Source organism: Oncorhynchus masou, chromosome 6, assembly GCF_036934945.1.
Source record: "Oncorhynchus masou masou isolate Uvic2021 chromosome 6, UVic_Omas_1.1, whole genome shotgun sequence".
Classification (NCBI taxonomy): Eukaryota; Metazoa; Chordata; class Actinopteri; order Salmoniformes; family Salmonidae; genus Oncorhynchus; species Oncorhynchus masou.
The window spans coordinates 29,988,838-30,008,973 of NC_088217.1; the positions used below are offsets into that span (position 1 = coordinate 29,988,838).

Here is a 20,136-nt window from a genome sequence, read left to right on the forward strand (position 1 = left end):
AGTAGAAAAGTAGAACCATGTCTTATATTTCAAACATTTCAACCACCATGAGACCAAAGTGCATGAAAATGTAAGTCTTATTTTGTGTGCATCCCAAACATCACCCTATTCCCTATTTAGTGCACTACTTTTGACCGAGGCAAATATAACTCATTTACTGACAATTTTGATACCTTCTGGAAACAAAGCTTGCATTACAAGGAGGATAGGATACACCCAAATAATTTGAAGCACTGGATCCTTTCACAACATTATAAGGCTGTGCTGAGACAGTGACTTATCAATGACCCAAGCCCAGCTCATTTAATCTCTACCATTGTGTCGCTGAGTTGTCATAATGCTTCAGCAAATGTATATTATCCCAGGGGCGTTGGAAGATACAATGTAAGTAACCTAATTTATGTCCTCTTACTGCCCTGAATGCCTCTGTTGATCCTACAGCTATTGTATGCAGTAATCATATGCCTATGAACTAGAGTAATACTGTACTGTTAGCACTGAGGCAGTATTAGTAGGAAGACCTCTGTGTGCAGCTCACCCTGCACTAATACAAATAACCCAAGCATGTCTACCTCTGCTAAGCATCCCAGAAAAGTGATAAAAATAGCCCACGTTAAAACATGTAGCTTAAGAAACAAGGTTCATGAAATCAATAATTTGCTAGTAACAAATGACATTCATATTCACAATCTATGAAACTCACTTAGAATATACCCTTTATGATACAGTGGTAGCAATACATGGTTATAACATCTACAGACAATATAGAAATGCCAAAGGTGGAGGTGTGGCTGTTTATATTCAGAACCACATTCATGTAAAGATTAGAGAGGATCTCATGTTAAATAGTGTCGAAGTAATATGGCTACACGTTCACCTACCTCACCTAAAGCCCATTCCGGTAGGAGTGCTAACAGTCAGTATCTGGATAACAAGTGTGAAATGCTTGATAATGTATGTGATATCAATAGAGAGGTATATTTTCTGGGTGATTTAAATATTCACTGGCTTTCATCAGGCTGCCCACTCAAGAGAAAGCTTAAAACTGTAACTATTGCTTGCAACCTGGTTTGGGTTATCAATCAACCTACCAGGGTAGTTACGAACAGTACATGAATGAAATCATCAACATGTATTGATCATATCTTTACTAATGCTGCAGAAATTTGCTTTAAAGCAGCATCCAAATGTAGTGATCACAATATAGTAGCCATATCTAGGAAAACCAAAGTTTCAAAGGCTGGGCCTAATATTGTGTATAGGAGGTCATACAATAAGTTTTGTAGTGATTCCGATGTTGTTGATGTGAAGAACATTTGTTGGTCCGTGGTGTGTAATGATGAGCAACCAGACACTGCATTTGAAACATTTATGAAATTGCTTATTCCAGTTACTAATAAGCACGCTCCCATTAAGAACATGACTGTAAAAAATGTTAAATCCCTCAGATTGATGAGGAATTAAAAAATGGTATGGTTGAGAGGGATGAGGCAAAATAGATGGCAAATAGGTCTGGCTGTACAACCATACTGCATATTGAGAATAGTGCAAATTGAGAAATCATGTGACTAAACTGAATAAAAAGAAGAAACTACACTATGAAACAAAGATGACATAAACAATGATAGTAAAAAGCTTTGGAGCACCTCAGATGGCTCATTCATCACAAAACCCACTGATATTGCCAACTACTTTAATTACTTTTTCATTGGCAAGATAAGCAAACTGAGGTATGACATGCCAGCAACAAATGCTGACACAACACATCCAGGTATATCTGACCAAATTATGAAAGACAAGCATTGTAATTTTGAATTCCATACAGTAAGTGTGGAAGAGGTGAAAAAAGTATTATTGTCTATCAACAATGACAAGCCACTGGGGTCTGACAACTTGGATGGAAAATTACTGAGGATAATAGAGGATGACTTTGGAGGGAAGCAAAAGTTATTCCCCTACACAAGAATAGTAAAGCCCCCTTAACTGGGGTAAACAGCCGACCAATCAGCCTGTTACCAACCCTTAGTAAACCTTTGGAAAAAATGGTGTTTGACCAGATACAATGCTATTTTTTTTTAAACAACTTGACAACAAACTTTCAGCACACTTATAGGGAAGGACATTCAATAAGCACAGCACTTACACAAATGACTGATGATTGACAGAGAGAAATTGATGACAAAAATATTGTGGGGGCTGTTCTGTTAGACTTCAGTGCGGCTTTTGACATTATAGATTTTGTATACATTTTTTATTTAACCTTTAATTAAACTTGGCAAGTCAGTTAAGAACAAATTCTTATTTACAATGATGGTCCGGCCAAACCCCGATGACGCTGGGCCAATTGTGCGCCGCCCTATATGACTCCCAATCACGGCCGAATGTGATAAAGCCTGGATTCGAACCAGGTACGATAGTGATGCCTCTTGCACTGAGATGCAGTGCCTTAGACCGCTGTGCCACTCAGGAGCCTATAGATAATAGTCTGCTGCTGGAAAAACGTATGTGTTATGGCTTTACACACCCTGCTATATTGTGGATACCTGTCTAACAGAACACAGAGGGTGTTCTTTAATGGAAGTCTCTCCAACATAATCCAGGTAGAATCAGGAATTCCTCAGGGCAGCTGTCTATGCGCCTTACTTTTTTCAACGCCACTGGCTTTTTTCAAAGCCAGTTTGTCCATGTCTGCAGATGACTCAACAGTAATTCACTAAACCTCAATTAAATTTATAATGAATAAGGTGGAAATTGAGCAAGTTGCGATGACTGAACTGCTTGGAGTAACCCCAGATAGTAAACTGTCATGGTAAAAACAAACCATATTAATTCAACAGTAGCTAAGATGGGGAGAAGTCTGTCTGAATTCTTAACAGCCCTATCAACAAGGCAGGTCCTACGGGCTCTAGTTTTGTCGCACCTGGACTACTGTTCAGTCATGTGGTCGGGTGCCATAAAGAGGGACTTAGGAAAATTTCAATTGGCTCAGAACAGGGCAGCATGGCTGGCCCTTAGATGAACACAGAGAGCTAACATTAATGTCAATCTCTCCTAGTTCAAAGTGGAGGAGAGATTGACTACATCACTACTTGTATTTGTGAGAGGTATTGACATCAAATCAATCAAATGTATTTATAAAGCTCTGTTTACATCATGTCACAAAGTGCTATACAGAAACCCAGCCTAAAACCTCAAACAGCAAGCAATGCAGATGTAGAAGTACAGTGGCTAGGAAAAACTCCTTAGAAAGGCAGGAACCTAGGAAGAAAACTAGAGAGGAGCCAGGCTCTGAGGGGTGGTTTAATGCACCGAGCTGTCTCTTTGAACTACTGGCACACAGCTTGGACACCCATGCATACCTCACAAGACATTCCACCAGAGGTCTCTTCACAGTCCCCAAGTCCAGAACAGACTATGGGTGGCGCACAGTACTACATAGAGCCATGACTACATGGAACTCTATTCCACATCAAGTAACTCATGCCAGCAGTAAAATTTGATTTAAAAAACAGATACAAATATACCTTACGGAACTGTGGGGACTGTGAAGCAACACAAACAGACACATGCATAAAAACACACAATAACATACGCACTATACACACATGTACACATGGATTTTGTGTTATAGATAAGTGGTAGTAGAGTAGAGGCCTGAGGGCGCACACTTAATATGTTGTAAAATCTGTTATGAATGTATTGTAAAGTTTTTAAAATGTATAACTGCCTTAATTTTGCTGGACCCCAGGAAGAGTAGCTGTTGCCTTGGCAGCAGCTAATGGGGATTCTTAATAAATACAAAATACAACTCTGGTCAAACGTTGTGCACTATACAGGTAATAGGGTGCCCTTTGGGATGTATTCCTTAACTATCAATAGCAGGTTACTGGTGTATAGTTGGGCCAGTCACAACACACCTTCCCAGGAAGTCATCCGCATCCATGTCTTTATCATACAGCTCTACCTGGACCTCCTGACCAGCCTGGGGGTTCAGCACCGTCTGGGGAAACACACATATGTCAGGGAAGATCAATAACAACAAAACTACACATAAATAATACTATTACATGTTATTAAGGCAGAAAGCTAGCAAAGGTCCTCCCGGGTGGCACAGTGGTCTAGGGCACGGCTAGCTGTGATGCCACAAGAGACTCTGGGTTCGCGCCCAGGCTCTGTCGCAGCCGGCCGCGACCAGGAGGTCGGTGGGGCGACACACAATTGGCCTTGCGTCGTCCGGGTTAGGGAGGGTTTGGCCGGAAGGGATATCCTTGTCTCATTGATATGAATTGCATGGCCAACTACAACTTTATCCTTGTCTGAGGCGGGCCGGGCGCAGTGCGCGCTAACCAGGTGCACAGTGTTTCCTCCGACACATTGGTGCGGCTGGCTTCCGGGTTGGAGGCGCGCTGTGTTAAGAAGTAGTGCGGCTTAGTTGGGTTGTGTTTCGGAGGACGCATTGCTTTCGATCTTCATCTCTCCTGAGCCCGTACGAGAGTTGTAGCGATGAGACAAGATAGTAATTACTAACAATTGGATACCACGAAATTGGGGGTAAAATGTATTACATTTTTTATATTTTTTATTTAAAGGTAGCAAAGGCACACACTTCTAGATGTCTCAGATATATTCTTACATGAGAGAAGCCCTCCAAATACAGTAATTGTAAAAAAGATCAAAAGTCTGTCCTAACACGTATTGCTTTTACTTTTTTCAGTACAGCACAATCCCTTTTACCGCTCATCTAAATGGGCACACAGTTCAACTGCCGACAGAGATTAACTGAATAAACTACAAGTCCCTCCATACCTCAAACATCTCGTTCCAGGTGGGGTTGAGGTTCTCCTTGATCACACGACTCTTAAACTTGACCACTCCGATGTTGATCTTGACATAAGGGTCACTCTTGCCCTTCTTCAGGCCCCCCATCAGCTTATCCATGGCAACCAGATCCTGGGCCTCCAGTACATGGATTCTCAGCACCCCCTACACGACAAACAACAGAGCTGCAGTGGCACACTATAACCTTTTTGAAGGCATCCTAGCATTCTCAAAATACAAACAATATAAGGTCTTGAGATATTTTTTATTCATTTTGAACTTTTGTTCTTGGTAGTATAAATCATTTTTATAGTCCCTTCAGTAAAGCACCCACCTCAGTGCCAAAACTTGGGTGAGGGGTAGTGTGAGGAGGGCGTGTTTCAGGGATGACATCAGGCATGACCTCAGCTTCCTCAGGTACAGACACAGAAGGAAGGCTAGACACTGTAGCTCTGGCAATGTCCTCTGTAACAGATCTGAATATTCATAAAGGAACACACACACACATACACAGCATGTTGATAGCTGCTTCCCACACTGAAGATTATCAATGCAAAGTCAGTGTACATGCAAAGCTCTCTGGATCTGTTGTTGAATGGAGCTCACCCTGCCGTTGGCCCCTGCCAGGGTTGGAGCTCCTCAGTGTCTGCTGTGACTGACAGTTGGGTGACTGTGATAGGTTCTTCTGGCTCCTCTTTCTGCTGGTCAAAAACACATGTCAATGCTTTCACCTGCAGCTATAAAGTTGTAGTTGGCCATGCAATTCATATCAAAACCAATGATTCATGAATACATAAACTCTTAGTTTCAGTGTATTGTGACCAGGGGTTCGAACTGAAATTATTTTACAATCGTTTTTTTCTGAACAGAACCATTTCTTGTTCCGTTATACTGTTCCGACCAGCAAAATAAACTTCTGAACCGGTTCGAACCCCAAAAATGTAACGGTTTATATTGTTTCTTTCTGTTCCTTTTAAAACCTCTGAAACATTTAGCGCAACATTAAATTAGTTCACCAATCATACAGCTTGCTATGGAGAGGGCAAGCTATAGCTCAGTGAGTTGTTTGCATGCGTGATGGAATTGAAAAGTGTCGGGTGCGAGATCCAACTGAAATTTTGTGGGTAGGGAGAGAGTGAGAGAGGGTGGAGGATGGTGCTTGTCTTGGAGTGCTGGGCATTTTGTGATGGCATGCATTATCTGAATTAGGCCTACTGATTGCCTACCTCAGTTTCAAAGCTGGGGTCAGGGGTGTGGAGTGTCTCAGGAGGGCTGGGGTCTTCTTTAGGGACCTCAAAGACAACCTCTGCTTCCTCAGTTTCAGAGATAGAGGGTTGGCTAGAGACTGCAACAGATCTGAAAACACACAAAGAGACACATATGCTCAAATATTTTATAATTGACATACACTGCATACATTTGCATATAACTTGAAATCAACTTATAAAAACTATTTGAATATTGGGAGGGGCCAAGACAAAAACTCACTCCTCAGAGGGCACCTCACTGTCTTGGTCCTCCTCAATGGTCGCAGTAACTGGCTGCTCAATAGTGATTGGTTCTTCCTCCTCACTGTAACTCCAACTAGTAATAGTTTCTGGACCTGAGACAGAGCCTTGTGGTACCCCAACACCCTCAGTCATCTTCGAGTTCAGGATCTTTGAATGAAAACATGCCACTAATAATTTCCCAATATTTTTTTGACAATGTTAGACTGCCAGGTGCAGGGAAAGTACATAATGTGGCGCTTTGTGTACTCTATGGCACACTCAAAAATGTTGATTGATAGTATACAGTGCCTATAGAAAGACTACACCCCTTTTACATTTGTTTACATTTTGTAGCTTAACAAAGTGGGATTGTATTTCTTTTGTCATTGATCTACATAAAATACTCCATAATGTTAAAGTGGAAAGAAAATTATACACATTTTTACAAATTAATAATGTTTAAATAACTAAAATGTAGTTGTTGCATAAGTATTCACCCTCTTTGTTTAAGCAAGCCTTTGTTATGCACTTGAGTGAAGACCCAAAAGCGGTTTAACAGAAACAGAGTTCTTTTAATGAGAAAACAGGAATGGCATAGATCCTCTTCCGACGTTGTCAATGGCACAATAGACTACCCGCAGAGAGGGCGACAAATGAAACATAAAGTCCCTCTGATGAATAGCTGGGTAGCGGCGACAGTCTGCAGGTCGCTCTGGGTCGGTGCGGGTCACAGAGGAACGGTGGTACCTGATCACACGTAGCATATGATGAACTGGACACAGTGCAAACGAAAGACAGTTAGAAGTGTACAGGATGCACCTGCCAGGCAGACTCCGACAGGATAGGACTAGGAGGAAGCAAACGAGACGATAGCTTGCTTCTGGCATGAGAAACACAAACGAGAATCTGACACCGAAAGTAGCAGGAACAGAGAGAGAAATAGAGACCTAATCAGAGGGAAAAAAGGGAACAGGTGGGGAAAGGGTGAACGAGCTAGTTAGGGGAGATGAGGAACAGCTGGAGAAGGAGAGAAAGAGAAGGTAACCTAATAAGACCAGCAGAGAGAGACAGAGTGAAGAGAAAGGACAGGAACAGACATAATAAGACATGACAGTACCCCCCCCCACTCACCGAGCGCCTCCTGGCGCACTCGAGGAGGAAACCTGGCGGCAACGGAGGAAATCATCGATCAGCGAAAGGTCCAGCACGTCCCGAGAGGGAACCCAACTCCTCTCCTCAGGACCGTACCCCTCCCAATCCACTAGGTACTGATGACCACGGCCCCGAGGACGCATGTCCAAAATCTTACGAACCCTGTAGATAGGTGCGCCCTCGACAAGGATGGGGGGGGACGAGCGGGGGCGCGAAGAACGGGCTTAACACAGGAGACATGGAAGACCGGGTGAACGCGACGAAGATATCGCGGGAGAAGAAGTCGCACTGCGACAGGATTAATGACTTGAGAAATACGGAACGGACCAATGAACCGCGGGGTCAACTTGCGAGAAGCTGTCTTAAGGGGAAGGTTCTGAGTGGAGAGCCATACTCTCTGACCGCAAACAATATCTAGGACTCTTGGTTCTACGCTTATTAGCGGCCCTCACAGTCTGCGCCCTATAACGGCAAAGTGCCGACCTGACCCCCTTCCAGGTGCGCTCGCAACGCTGGACAAAAGCCTGAGCGGAGGGGACGCAGGACTCGGCGAGCTGAGATGAGAACAGCGGAGGTTGGTACCCGAGGCTACTCTGAAAAGGAGATAGACCGGTCGCAGATGAAGGAAGCGAGTTGTGGGCGTACTCTGCCCAGGGGAGCTGTTCTGACCAAGACGCAGGGTTACGAAAAGAAAGACTGCGTAAGATGCGACCAACAGTCTGATTGGCCCGTTCGGCTTGACCGTTAGACTGGGGATGGAAGCCGGACAAGAGACTGACGGAAGCCCCAATCAAACGGCAAAACTCCCTCCAAAATTGAGACGTGAACTGCGGGCCTCTGTCCAAAACGACGTCTGACGGAAGACCATGAATTCGGAAAACATTCTCGATAATGATCTGAGCCGTCTCCTTAGCAGAAGGGAGCTTAGCGAGAGGAATAAAATGAGCCGCCTTAGAGAATCTATCGACAACCGTAAGAATAACTGTCTTCCCCGCTGACGAAGGCAGTCCGGTGATAAAATCTAAGGCGATGTGAGACCACGGTCGAGAGGGAATGGGAAGCGGTCTGAGACGGCCGGCAGGAGGAGAGTTTCCAGATTTAGTCTGCGCGCAGACCGAACAAGCAGCGACAAATCGACGCGTGTCACGTTCCCGAGTGGGCCACCAGAAACGCTGGCGAATGGAAGCGAGCGTACCCCGAACGCCGGGGTGGCCGGCTAACTTGGCAGAGTGGGCCCACTGAAGAACGGCCAGACGAGTAGGAACGGGAACGAACAGAAGGTTCCTAGGACAAGCTCGCGGCGACGGAGTGTGAGTGAGTGCTTGCTTTACCTGCCTCTCAATTCCCCAGACAGTCAACCCGACAACACGCCCCTCAGGGAGAATCCCCTCGGGGTCGGTGGAGACCTCAGAAGAACTGAAGAGACGAGATAAAGCATCAGGCTTGGTGTTCTTTGAGCCCAGACGATAAGAAATAACGAACTCGAAACGAGCGAAAAACAGAGCCCAACGTGCCTGACGCGCATTAAGTCGTTTGGCTGAACGGATGTACTCAAGGTTCCTATGGTCAGTCCAAACGACAAAAGGAACGGTCGCCCCCTCCAACCACTGTCGCCATTCGCCTAGGGCTAAGCGGATGGCGAGCAGTTCGCGATTACCAACATCATAGTTACGTTCCGACGGCGATAAGCGATGAGAAAAAAACGCGCAAGGATGGACCTTGCCGTCAGAGAGGGAGCGCTGAGAAAGAATGGCTCCCACGCCCACCTCTGACGCGTCAACCTCAACAACGACCTGTCTAGAGATGTCAGGTGTAACAAGAATAGGTGCGGATGTAAAACGATTCTTGAGAAGATCAAAAGCTCCCTGGGCGGAAACGGACCACTTAAAGCACGTCTTAACAGAAGTAAGGGCTGTGAGGGAGCTGCCACCTGACCGAAATTACGGATGAAACGACGATAGAAATTCGCGAAGCCAAGAAAGCGCTGTAGCTCGACGCGTGACTTAGGTACGGGCCAATCAATGACAGCCTGGACCTTAGCGGGATCCATCTTAATGCCCTCAGCGGAAATAACGGAACCGAGAAAAGGGACAGAGGAGGCATGAAAAGTGCACTTCTCAGCCTTCACATAAAGACAGTTCTCTAAAAGGCGCTGGAGGACGCGTCGAACGTGCTGAACATGAATCGGGAGAGACGGTGAAAAAATCAGGATATCGTCCATGTAAACGAAAACAAAAATGTTCAGCATGTCTCTCAGGACGTTGTTAACTAGTGCCTGAAAGACAGCTGGAGCGTTAACAAGGCCGAAAGGAAGAACCCGGTATTCAAAGTGCCCTAACGGAGTGTTAAACGCCGTCTTCCACTCGTCCCCCTCCCTGATGCGCACGAGATGGTAGGCGTTACGAAGGTCCAATTTGGTGAAAAACCTGGCTCCCTGCAGGATCTCGAAGGCTGAAGACATAAGAGGAAGCGGATAACGATTCTTAACTGTTATGTCATTCAGCCCTCGATAATCCACGCATGGGCGCAGGGACCCGTCCCTCTTCTGAACAAAAAAAAACCCCGCTCCGGCGGGAGAGGAGGAGGAGACTATGGTACCGGCGTCGAGCGATACAGACAAATAATCCTCGAGAGCCTTACGTTCGGGAGCCGACAGAGAGTATAATCTACCCCGGGGGGAGTAGTTCCCGGAAGGAGATCAATACTACAGTCATACGACCGGTGTGGAGGGAGAGAAGTGGCCTTGGAACGACTGAACACCGTGCGCAGATCGTGATACTCCTCCGGCACCCCTGTCAAATCACCAGGCTCCTCCTGTGAAGAAGAGACAGAGGAAACAGGAGGGATAGCAGACATGAAACAGGTCACATGACAAGAGACATTCCAGGATAGGATAGTATTACTAGACCAATTAATAGAAGGGTTATGGCGAACTAGCCAGGGATGGCCCAAAACAACAGGTGTAAAAGGTGAACGAAAAATTAAAAAAGAAATGGTTTCGCTATGATTACCAGAGACAGTGAGGGTTAAAGGCAGCGTTTCACGCTGAATCTTGGGGAGAGAACTACCATCTAAAGCGAACAAGGCCGTGGGATCCCTTAACTGTCTGAGAGGAATGTCATGTTCCCGAGCCCAGGTCTCGTCCATAAAACAGCCCTCCGCCCCAGAGTCTATCAAGGCACTGCAGGAAGCAGATGAACCGGTCCAGCGGAGATGGACCGGAAAGGTAGTGCAGGATCTTGAAGGAGAGACCTGAGTAGTTGCGCTCACCAGTAGCCCTCCTCTTACTGATGAGCTCTGGCTTTTACTGGGCATGAGGTGACAAAATGACCAGCGGAGCCGCAGTAGAGACAGAGGCGGATGGTGATTCTCCGTTCCTTCTCCTTGGCCGAGATGCGGATACCCCCCAGCTGCATAGGCTCAGAACCCGAGCCGGCGGAGGAGGGTGGCAGTGATGCGGCAGGTGGCAGTGATGCGGAGAGGGGGGCAACGGAGAACGCAAGCTCCTTTCCACGAGCTCGGCGACGAAGATCAAACCGTCGCTCTATGCGAATAGCGAGTGCTATTAAGGAGTCCATGCTGGAAGGAACCTCCCGGGAGAGAATCTCATCCTTAACCTCGGCGAGGAGACCCTCCAGAAAACGAGCGAGCAAAGCCGGCTCGTTCCAGTCACTAGAGGCAGCGAGAGTGCGAAACTCAATAGAATAATCCGTTATGGATCGATTCCCCTGACATAGGGAAGACAGGACCCTGGAAGCCTCTTCCCCAAAAACAGAACGGTCAAAAACCCGTATCATCTCCTCCTTAAAGTCCTGATACTGGTTAATACACTCAGCCCTCGCCTCCCAGATTGCCGTGCCCCACTCACGCGCCCGTCCGGTAAGGAGAGAAATGACGTAGGCGATGCGAGCTGTGCTCCTGGAGAAAGTGTTGGGCTGGAGAGAAAACACCACATCACACTGAGTGAGGAATGAGCGGCATTCAGTGGGCTCCCCAGAGTAACACGGCGGGTTATTGATCCTGGGCTCCGGAGACTCGGAAACCCTGGAAGTGGGCGGTGGATCGAGGTGGAGTTGGTGCACCTGTCTCGTGAGGTCGGAGACTTGGGCGGCCAGGGTCTCAACGGCATGTCGAGCAGCAGACAATTCCTCCTCTTGTCTGCCTAGCATCGCTCCCTGGATCTCGACGGCGGAGTGAAAAGGGTCCGGAGCCGCTGGGTCCATTTGTGGTCAGATTCTTCTGTTATGCACTTGAGTGAAGACCCAAAAGCGGTTTAACAGAAACAGAGTTCTTTTAATGAGAAAACAGGAATGGCATAGATCCTCTTCCGACGTTGTCAATGGCACAATAGACTACCCGCAGAGAGGGCGACAAATGAAACATAAAGTCCCTCTGATGAATAGCTGGGTAGCGGCGACAGTCTGCAGGTCGCTCTGGGTCGGTGCGGGTCACAGAGGAACGGTGGTACCTGATCACATGTAGCATATGATGAACTGGACACAGTGCAAACGAAAGACAGTTAGAAGTGTACAGGATGCACCTGCCAGGCAGACTCCGACAGGATAGGACTAGGAGGAAGCAAACGAGACGATAGCTTGCTTCTGGCATGAGAAACACAAACGAGAATCTGACACCGAAAGTAGCAGGAACAGAGAGAGAAATAGAGACCTAATCAGAGGGAAAAAAGGGAACAGGTGGGGAAAGGGTGAACGAGCTAGTTAGGGGAGATGAGGAACAGCTGGAGAAGGAGAGAAAGAGAAGGTAACCTAATAAGACCAGCAGAGAGAGACAGAGTGAAGAGAAAGGACAGGAACAGACATAATAAGACATGACAGCCTTAATTAGTTCAGAAGTAAAATATGGCTTAACAAATCACATAAGTTATATGGACTCACTTTGTGTGAAATAATAGGGGTTGACATGATTTTTTAATGACTACCCCTTCCTGTCTTCCACATACATACAACATCCCTCAGTCAAGTATTGCATTTCAAGCACAGATTCAACTTCAAAGACCAGGGAGCTTTTCGAAAGCCTCATAAAGAAGGACAGTGATTGGTAGATGGCTAACAATAACAATTCAGACATTGAATATATCTTTAAGCATGGTCAATTTAATCATTATTATGTGGATGATTTATTAAACCATTATTAAACCATCCAGACACATCAAAGATGCTTTGAGCTGCAGACAGGAAGGAAACTGCTTAGGGATGTCACCATGAAGCCATTAGTGATTTTAAAACAGCAGAAATCAATGGCGGTGATGGGAGAAGAACATTGTATTGACTCCACAATAATGACCTAAATGACAGAGTGAAAAGAAGAATACAAATATAAAGAATACAAATATTCCAAAACATTCAAGGCGGCATTAAAGTAAACCTGCGGATAAAAATGAGTAACTGCCTCCTTATTTGCAAGCAAGGGTATGCTTGACATGGGCAACGACTGGGGAGTTTTTCAGGATGAAAAGAAATGGGGTGGTGCTAAGCACAGGCCAAATACTAGTGGAAAATCTGCTTCAGTCTGCTTTACACCAGACACGAGAAGAAGAATTCACATTTTAGCAGGACACTTTATTTATTGTACCTTTATTTAACCAGGCAAGTCAATTAAGAACAAATTCTTATTTTCAATGACTGCCTAGGAACAGTGGGTTAACTGCCTATTTAGGGGCAGAACAACATATTTGTACCTTGTCAGTTCGGGGGTTTGAACTTGCAACCTTCCAGTTACTAGTCCAACGCTCTAACCACTAGGCTACCCTGCCACTGTCACGCCTTGGTCTTAGTATTTTGTGTTTTAGTTAATTAGTTGGTCAGGCCAGGGTGTGACATGGGTTTATGTTATTGTGTTGTCGTATTGGGGGTTTTGTAGGCATTGGGATTGTGGTTGATTAGGGGTGTGTTTAGTTTAGGTCTGGCTGCCTGAGGCGGTTCTCAATCAGAGTCAGGTGATTCTCGTTGTCTCTGATTGGGAACCGTATTTAGGTAGCCTGGGTTTCACTGTGTATTTCGTGGGTGATTGTTCCTGTCTCTGTGTTGTTTAACCAGATAGGCTGTAATTAGGTTTCACGTTCCGTTTTGTTGTTTTGTATTTTGTATCAGTTATTTCATGTACCGCGATTCATTCATTAAAAAACATGCGTAACCACCACGCTGCATTTCGGTCCGACTTTCTTTCGACAAACGAAGAACGCCGTTACAGCGACCCCAATAGCCTCCTACACAAAGCCACATCTACACAGGAGTTGTTTACCAATAAGACAGTGCATGTTCTTGAAAGAAAATCTATGGCAAGACGAGAACATTTCTTTCTAGCCATGATCCTAAACACCTTGACAGGGCTGGAAGAATATAGAAAAGTATAATAAGAAACTGTTGCACAATACAGGTGTGCAAAGCTCTTATGAGATTTACCCAAGAAGACTCACAGCTGTCATCGCTGCCAAAAGGTATTTCTAACATGTATTGTTTGGCTCAGGGGGGTGAATACTTATCTAATCAAGGTATATTAGGGTTTTATTTAGTACTCATATTTTTTTAATCAAATCAAGTATTCTGTGTAGATAGCTGACAAAAAATGACAATTCAATACATTTTTATCTCACTTTGTAACACAATAAAATGTGAAGAAATCAAAGTAGGGTGTAGACATTCTCCAGGCACTGTAGAGGACAATAGAGGATATAGAAGTGTGTCTCACCTTCAGTTCAGCCCTCAGTAGAATCTGACTGTCAGGTGAGGCTCCATCCAGACTCAGCCACTGATCCAGGACAAGATCTGGTTCTGACAGCAGCTCTCTGACTGGTACCACCAGAGAACCCATCGCCTGATCCCAAGCACTGGAGAGCTAGAGAAAGATAAATAAAGAGTGATTGGAAAGGAAAAGATAAAAGGGTAGATTTGTGTGGATGAATTGCATTTAACAGAGACTGTGCAAGATGTTTACAGTGAGTGACATTATGTTTTAATTAAACATTATCCATGTTTAGTGACTCCATCCTAAAGCAGACTGAACTCTCACCTTCACTATGAGAATCTCCTCTCTGGGGTCACGAACCAGGAAGTAGAAAGCCTCTTCCCATTGGGGGGAATTGGTACGATCACACACCTTCAGAGAGACAGAGAAGTTGACTTTCACGGCGAATCCAATAACAAGTCATGCATTTCAGCTCTAAGGATACTGCCTCACCTTGGTTCTATATGTTGTCTCTCCCAGAACAAGCTCAGCTCCAGCCATTGGCTCCTTCCCACTCTTCTTCAACTAGGATCACACAGAGACCACACAATACAACAGTCAAAATCAAACACTGATTGTGAGCAACTAGACAAAATAAACCATCAACATCTGTGCATAACCCATATGACAGCTGCAAAACTAGACAACAATGCATAGCCAGAGTTCAAATGTTCAAAGTGGCAGTGTCTGAGGTGAAGTGGTGAAAGGTCAGAGGTGACTCACAGGCAGTGAGTGGGCTCTGTCCATGTAGACGAAGAGCAGAGCAGCAGAGGGAACAGCCTTGTTCTGGTAGGACTGGAGAGACTGCAGCTGTAGCACCTGGAGCATGGGATCACATTGGAATAAGAAACAGAAAAGGTCATCAAAAGGTTAAAAATTATTCAAATGAAAGTGAGATAGGTGGGATGGGGTTCTTAAATAAGGGGAGGTTAGGAGGTTGGAGAATAACACTGGAAAACTACAGAGAAGGGAGATGAGGCGTAAAATGAATATACATTGTAGAAGACACTAGAGAAATAGAACTGACCTGATCCAGTCTGTCTGGTTGTGATACTGTTGGTACCCACTCCAGTACCAGGTGAACACGACCTGACTTCACATCATTCAGAGTGTACCACTGGAAAAGAGACAAGAAACCACACATCAGACAGTGTAGTAAAACTAATACACACATTATACAGATGAGTGTACCGACTAAATGTAAATGTACCGATGTAAGCGAGTACAGACATCATTTAGTACACGAGCAGAGAGAGATGTAAGCATTACCTGGTCTGTATACTGGGAGTGTATGATGTCTCTCATACTGATGTTACACCTGTACACAGGAGGGAAAAATACAGTCAGAAATCAAACAACACTTTGACAGGGAACAACATGGCTAAGTACAGGACCCAACCTGGATGTATACCAAATGGAATCCTATTCTCTACATATTACACTAATTAGTGTCAAAAGCAGTGCACTTTATATACGGCATAGGGTTCCATTTGGAACGCAGAGCAGCTCCTCTCACCTGCCCAGGAAGTCATCCTTGTCCATGTCTTTATCATACAGCTCTACCTGGACCTCCTGATCTGACTGTGGGGTCATCACCGTCTGGGGAAACACATCATATTGATGGTAACACTTAGAGAGGAAACTATAAGAGCAGGAGTCATGACAGTCGTTGACAGACAACATGTCATAAATACTTCATATGAATATTCTCAAGTGTAGAAAGTTCACATTTCTACTCCTATTCACCGGAAAGCAATAGATTGCATGAAACATAATTCCACAAAGAACAGTTTCCAGACTTTCCACAGACAAAGCCCCCAGTTAGAAAAAAGAGAGACTACAGCGGATGCAGAGAGCTAACGTTGAATCAGGTGAGAAATGGCAGACATAACAAGGTTGACTCACGTCAGAATACAATGTTGGGTAGACTTATGGCCAGAGCTGGGGTCAATTCTAAAGTTGGTATACTAGGTTACTTTCAGGAGTTACCTGAAAAAAATGTCTGTTTTGTTTACAGAAGTAAAACAAATATATTCAGAGAAGTTTAAAACTTGTTAGGGTCTTTTTTTCAGAATTTCTGCCTGACTGACGTGCCCAAAGTAAACTGCCTGTTACTCAGGCCCAGAAGCCAGGATATGCATATAATTGGTAGCAATGAATAATGCATAAGACTATAAAATAATGCATAAGACTATAACACAATTGCTATGGTAGGAGAAAATCCAAATAAAAAATATATTTTGAGATCCCAGGCTCTTATAATGGAAAGCTATGGGTCCTATGCAATTCCAGCTCCCAGGTTGCAATTTCTATGGCTTCCACTAGATGTCAACAGTCTTTGTTCAAGGTTTCAGGCTGGTTTCTTCCCAAACGAGGAAGAATTTAGAGTTTTGGCACCGGGAGTCACAATTGGAAATCAGTCTGTGGGTGCGTGACAAAGAGGACCCGCACTTGCTAATTTGACTTTTCTATTGAACATACATCTTTCCGTATCAAATATTATAGTTTCTTTACATTTTAGGGTACCTGAGGATTAGATAGAAACGTGACTTGGTTTAATAAAGTTTAGTGGTAGCTTTTTGGATGAATTTGTCTGCAGGTAGAACGAGTGGATTACCAAAATCGATGACACCAACTAAACTGATTTTTTGGAGGACCGGCTGAGAAAGCTGGATGCAGTCACAAACTAATAATAGGCAGACGTGGTCTAAACTGTTAAGAGTTTTAGCAACCAGGAAATGGCAGAGAGATTTCTGCATAGTGCAACTTTAAGGAGAAAAACAGAAGAAAATGTTACACATCTACTACAATAGGTACACAAAGGAGACAAGGAGGTCTACAACTGGTGTTTGGGAAACTAAACTTGGTGAGACCCGCGCAGAGAATGAAGAAAAGAAGAGGACCAAGCTCCTGAAGACCGAAGCAAATCAACAGAAGGTCGAAGGGCAATGGCTCGAGTGGGAGAAATCCAAAGCCAAAAAGAAACAGATAAAGAAAATGCAGGAGAGGACCAAATACAATTGACTATGGAAAAATATCAAGGTAAATGTTAAAGCTGCATTATGGAACTTTTTGGGCGACCCAACCAAAATCACATAGAAATGTGTGTCACTATTTCTATGCTTCCTGTTCTTAAGTTTTGTTTTTGCGTCTTTTACTTTCGCTTTTGTACACCAGCTTCAAAGACCTAAAACAAGGAAGTCATATTGAGACTTAACTCTTCTACAAATGAGCCCTGCACGATACAAAAACAAGCACAATCAACAGGCAAGTATCGAAAAAAACAAATATAGACAATGTACATTAAGATACAAAACACAGTCAATTAAAACCAACACATTCTTCAGTATAAAAATCCTCTGCCAGCTGTCTGAATTGACCTAGGGCCTTCCAAGTATCCAATCCAAATGTCTTTTGGCGATTATTCCAAATAGGGTGCAAGACAATTAGAGGCAGATTTACCTAACTTTGTAGACACCAAATGACTATCCAAACTTAACCAACTCTGTGAAGGAGTTTGGTAACTTGTCATCTGAAATCTTAACAGTAATGTTAGGTAAGTCTGAAGCTTATGGAGCAGGGCTTTGTAAACAAAAAGAGCGTAATGATGTGATCTACGTGACTTTGAAGAGGTCCAGCCAACCTTTTGGTAAAGAATGCAGTGATGAGAAATAAAACAGTCCCCTGTGATAAAAGAAGAGTGCTATGACAAACTGCATCCAGGGGTTTAAGAGTAGTGGCAGCAGCACATTGATAAATAGTATCACCATAATCAAGAACAGATAGAAAGAATGACTGTACAATCTGCTTCCTGCTGACGTGAGAGAGGCAAGATCTGTTTCTATAAAATAAAATGAAAACACTTTAAATGTTAGATCTTAACAAGCTCAAAATACAATATTTTTGGTTACGTGAACTATATTTCACAGCGGTTTAGATGGTACAGTGATTCTTTACACTATACTTGCTTGTTTTGTCACAAACTGAAATTAGACAAACTGCTAGAATTTTGCATGCAGGAAATGGCAGAGCGACTTCTGCATAGTGCATATTTGAATTTAAGGTTGGGTTTTGTGTCAACAGTCACTTGTGGACTCTACTAATGAGTTAAGTGAATGTATCAACTGTAATCAGGCTCATTGTACCTCAGCTATGTGAAAATACACTGTATTCATACTAATTTACCCTTAACACTTCTCCCCTTTCGTTGTTCTATTTCTCAGCTCTGGTGTGTTAGAAGACTGATGTCTTCTTCTTACTCTTCATCGTATTCTTTATCTTTTGCTATTCAGGACTATCAGCATTATTAATAACAAATAAATTGCAATATTGTCACTTTGGCTTTGTTCCATATTCTGTTAGACAGGATGGATGGTTCACTTAATGACATGCCAAATATTGCTACTTTTTTATTTTATTTTACCTTTATTTAACTAGGTAGGCTAGTTGAGAACAAGTTCTCATTTACAACTGCGACCTGGCCAAGATAAAGCATAGCAGTGTGAACAGACACAGAGTTACACATGGAGTAAACAATAAACAAGTCAATAACACAGTAGGAAAAAAAAGAGAAAAAAAAGAAAGAGTCTATAAACATTGTGTGCAAAAGGCATGAGGAGGTAGGCGAATAATTACAATTTAGCAGATTAACACTGGGGTGATAAATGATCAGATGGTCATGTGCAGGTAGAGATACTAGTGTGCAAAAGAGCAGAAAAGTAAAGTACTGAATACCTCCATACCTCATACATCTCGTTCCAGGTGGGGTTGAGGTTCTCCTTGATCACATGACTCTTAAACTTGACCCCTCCGATGTTGATCTTGACGTACGGGTCACTCTTGCCCTTCTTCAGGCCCCCCATCAGATTGTCCTTGGCGATTAGATTCTGGGCCTCCAGTAGGTGGATTCTCAGCACCCCCTAAAAACAAACACTAGTAACAAGACTGTACAAAAAACAGCAGTGTAGCATGAAATACCTGATTCACACAGTACTGTACATAGTATTAAATATCTTATTCACACAGTAAATGGTACTGCTCGGCTATGAAAAGCCAAATGACATTTACTCCTGAGGTACTGACCTGTAGCATCCTCTACAACCACTGTGATTATTATTTGAACCTGCTGGTCATCTATGAACATCTTGAAGAACAATCTGGCCTTGATGGCCATGAACTCTTAGAATTTCCACCCGGCACAGCCAGAAAAGGACTGGCCAACCAAAGCATCCTTCACTCATGCTGCCAAACATACCCTTGTAAAACTGACTATCCTACCGATCCTTGACTTCAGCGATGTCATTTACAAAATAGCCTCCAACACTTTACTCAGCAAATTGGATGCAGTATATCACAGTGCCATCCATTTTGTCACCAAAGCCCCATATACTACCCACCACTGCGACCTGAATGCTCTCGTTTGCTGGCCCTCGCTTCATATTCGTCGCCAAACCCACTGGCTCAAGGTCATCTATAAGTCTTAGCTAGGAGAAGTCCCGTCTTATCACAGCTCACTGGTTACCATAGCAGCACCCACCCGTAGCACGTGCTCCAGCAGGTATATTTCACTGGTCGCCTTTCCTCCCAGTTCTCTGCTGCCAACGAACGAATTGCAAAAATCACTGAAGCTGGAGACTCATATCTCCCTCACTAACTCAAAGCATCAGCTGACAGAGCAGCTTACAGATCATTGCACCTGCACATAGCCCATCTGTAAATAGCCCACCCAACTACCTCATCCCCATGTTATATTTTTTTTTGTTCCTTTGCACCCCAGTATCTCCACCTGCACATTCACCTTCTGCACATCTATCACTCCAGTGTTTAATTGCTAAATTAAATTGTAATTATTTCGCCACTATGGCCTATTTATTGCCTAATCTTACTTCATTTGCACACACTGTATGTAGACTTTTCTATTGTTATTGACTGT

The 20,136-nt window shown here is 44.0% G+C and overlaps 1 protein-coding gene across 2 annotated transcripts in view; it reads right to left on the reverse strand.

Moving 5' to 3' along the window:
* Positions 1 to 20,136, reverse strand: part of LOC135541868 (uncharacterized) — an 88,233-nt gene that overhangs the window by 34,190 nt on the left and 33,907 nt on the right. The window contains exons 28-41 of one of the 2 annotated variants that reach the window (XM_064968323.1): positions 18,947 to 19,123; positions 15,721 to 15,803; positions 15,474 to 15,522; positions 15,232 to 15,321; positions 14,928 to 15,023; positions 14,658 to 14,729; positions 14,490 to 14,576; positions 14,169 to 14,315; positions 6,307 to 6,476; positions 6,045 to 6,174; positions 5,425 to 5,516; positions 5,153 to 5,294; positions 4,807 to 4,983; positions 3,918 to 4,000 (exon numbers count right to left, since the gene is read on the reverse strand). In XM_064968323.1, coding sequence (XP_064824395.1) covers positions 3,918 to 4,000; positions 4,807 to 4,983; positions 5,153 to 5,294; positions 5,425 to 5,516; positions 6,045 to 6,174; positions 6,307 to 6,476; positions 14,169 to 14,315; positions 14,490 to 14,576; positions 14,658 to 14,729; positions 14,928 to 15,023; positions 15,232 to 15,321; positions 15,474 to 15,522; positions 15,721 to 15,803; positions 18,947 to 19,123 — 1,595 coding nt within the window. Of the gene's footprint in view, positions 1 to 3,917; positions 4,001 to 4,806; positions 4,984 to 5,152; positions 5,295 to 5,424; positions 5,520 to 6,044; positions 6,175 to 6,306; positions 6,477 to 14,168; positions 14,316 to 14,489; positions 14,577 to 14,657; positions 14,730 to 14,927; positions 15,024 to 15,231; positions 15,322 to 15,473; positions 15,523 to 15,720; positions 15,804 to 18,946; positions 19,124 to 20,136 lie in introns of both variants that reach the window. The other variant, XM_064968322.1, reaches the window with a different exon arrangement.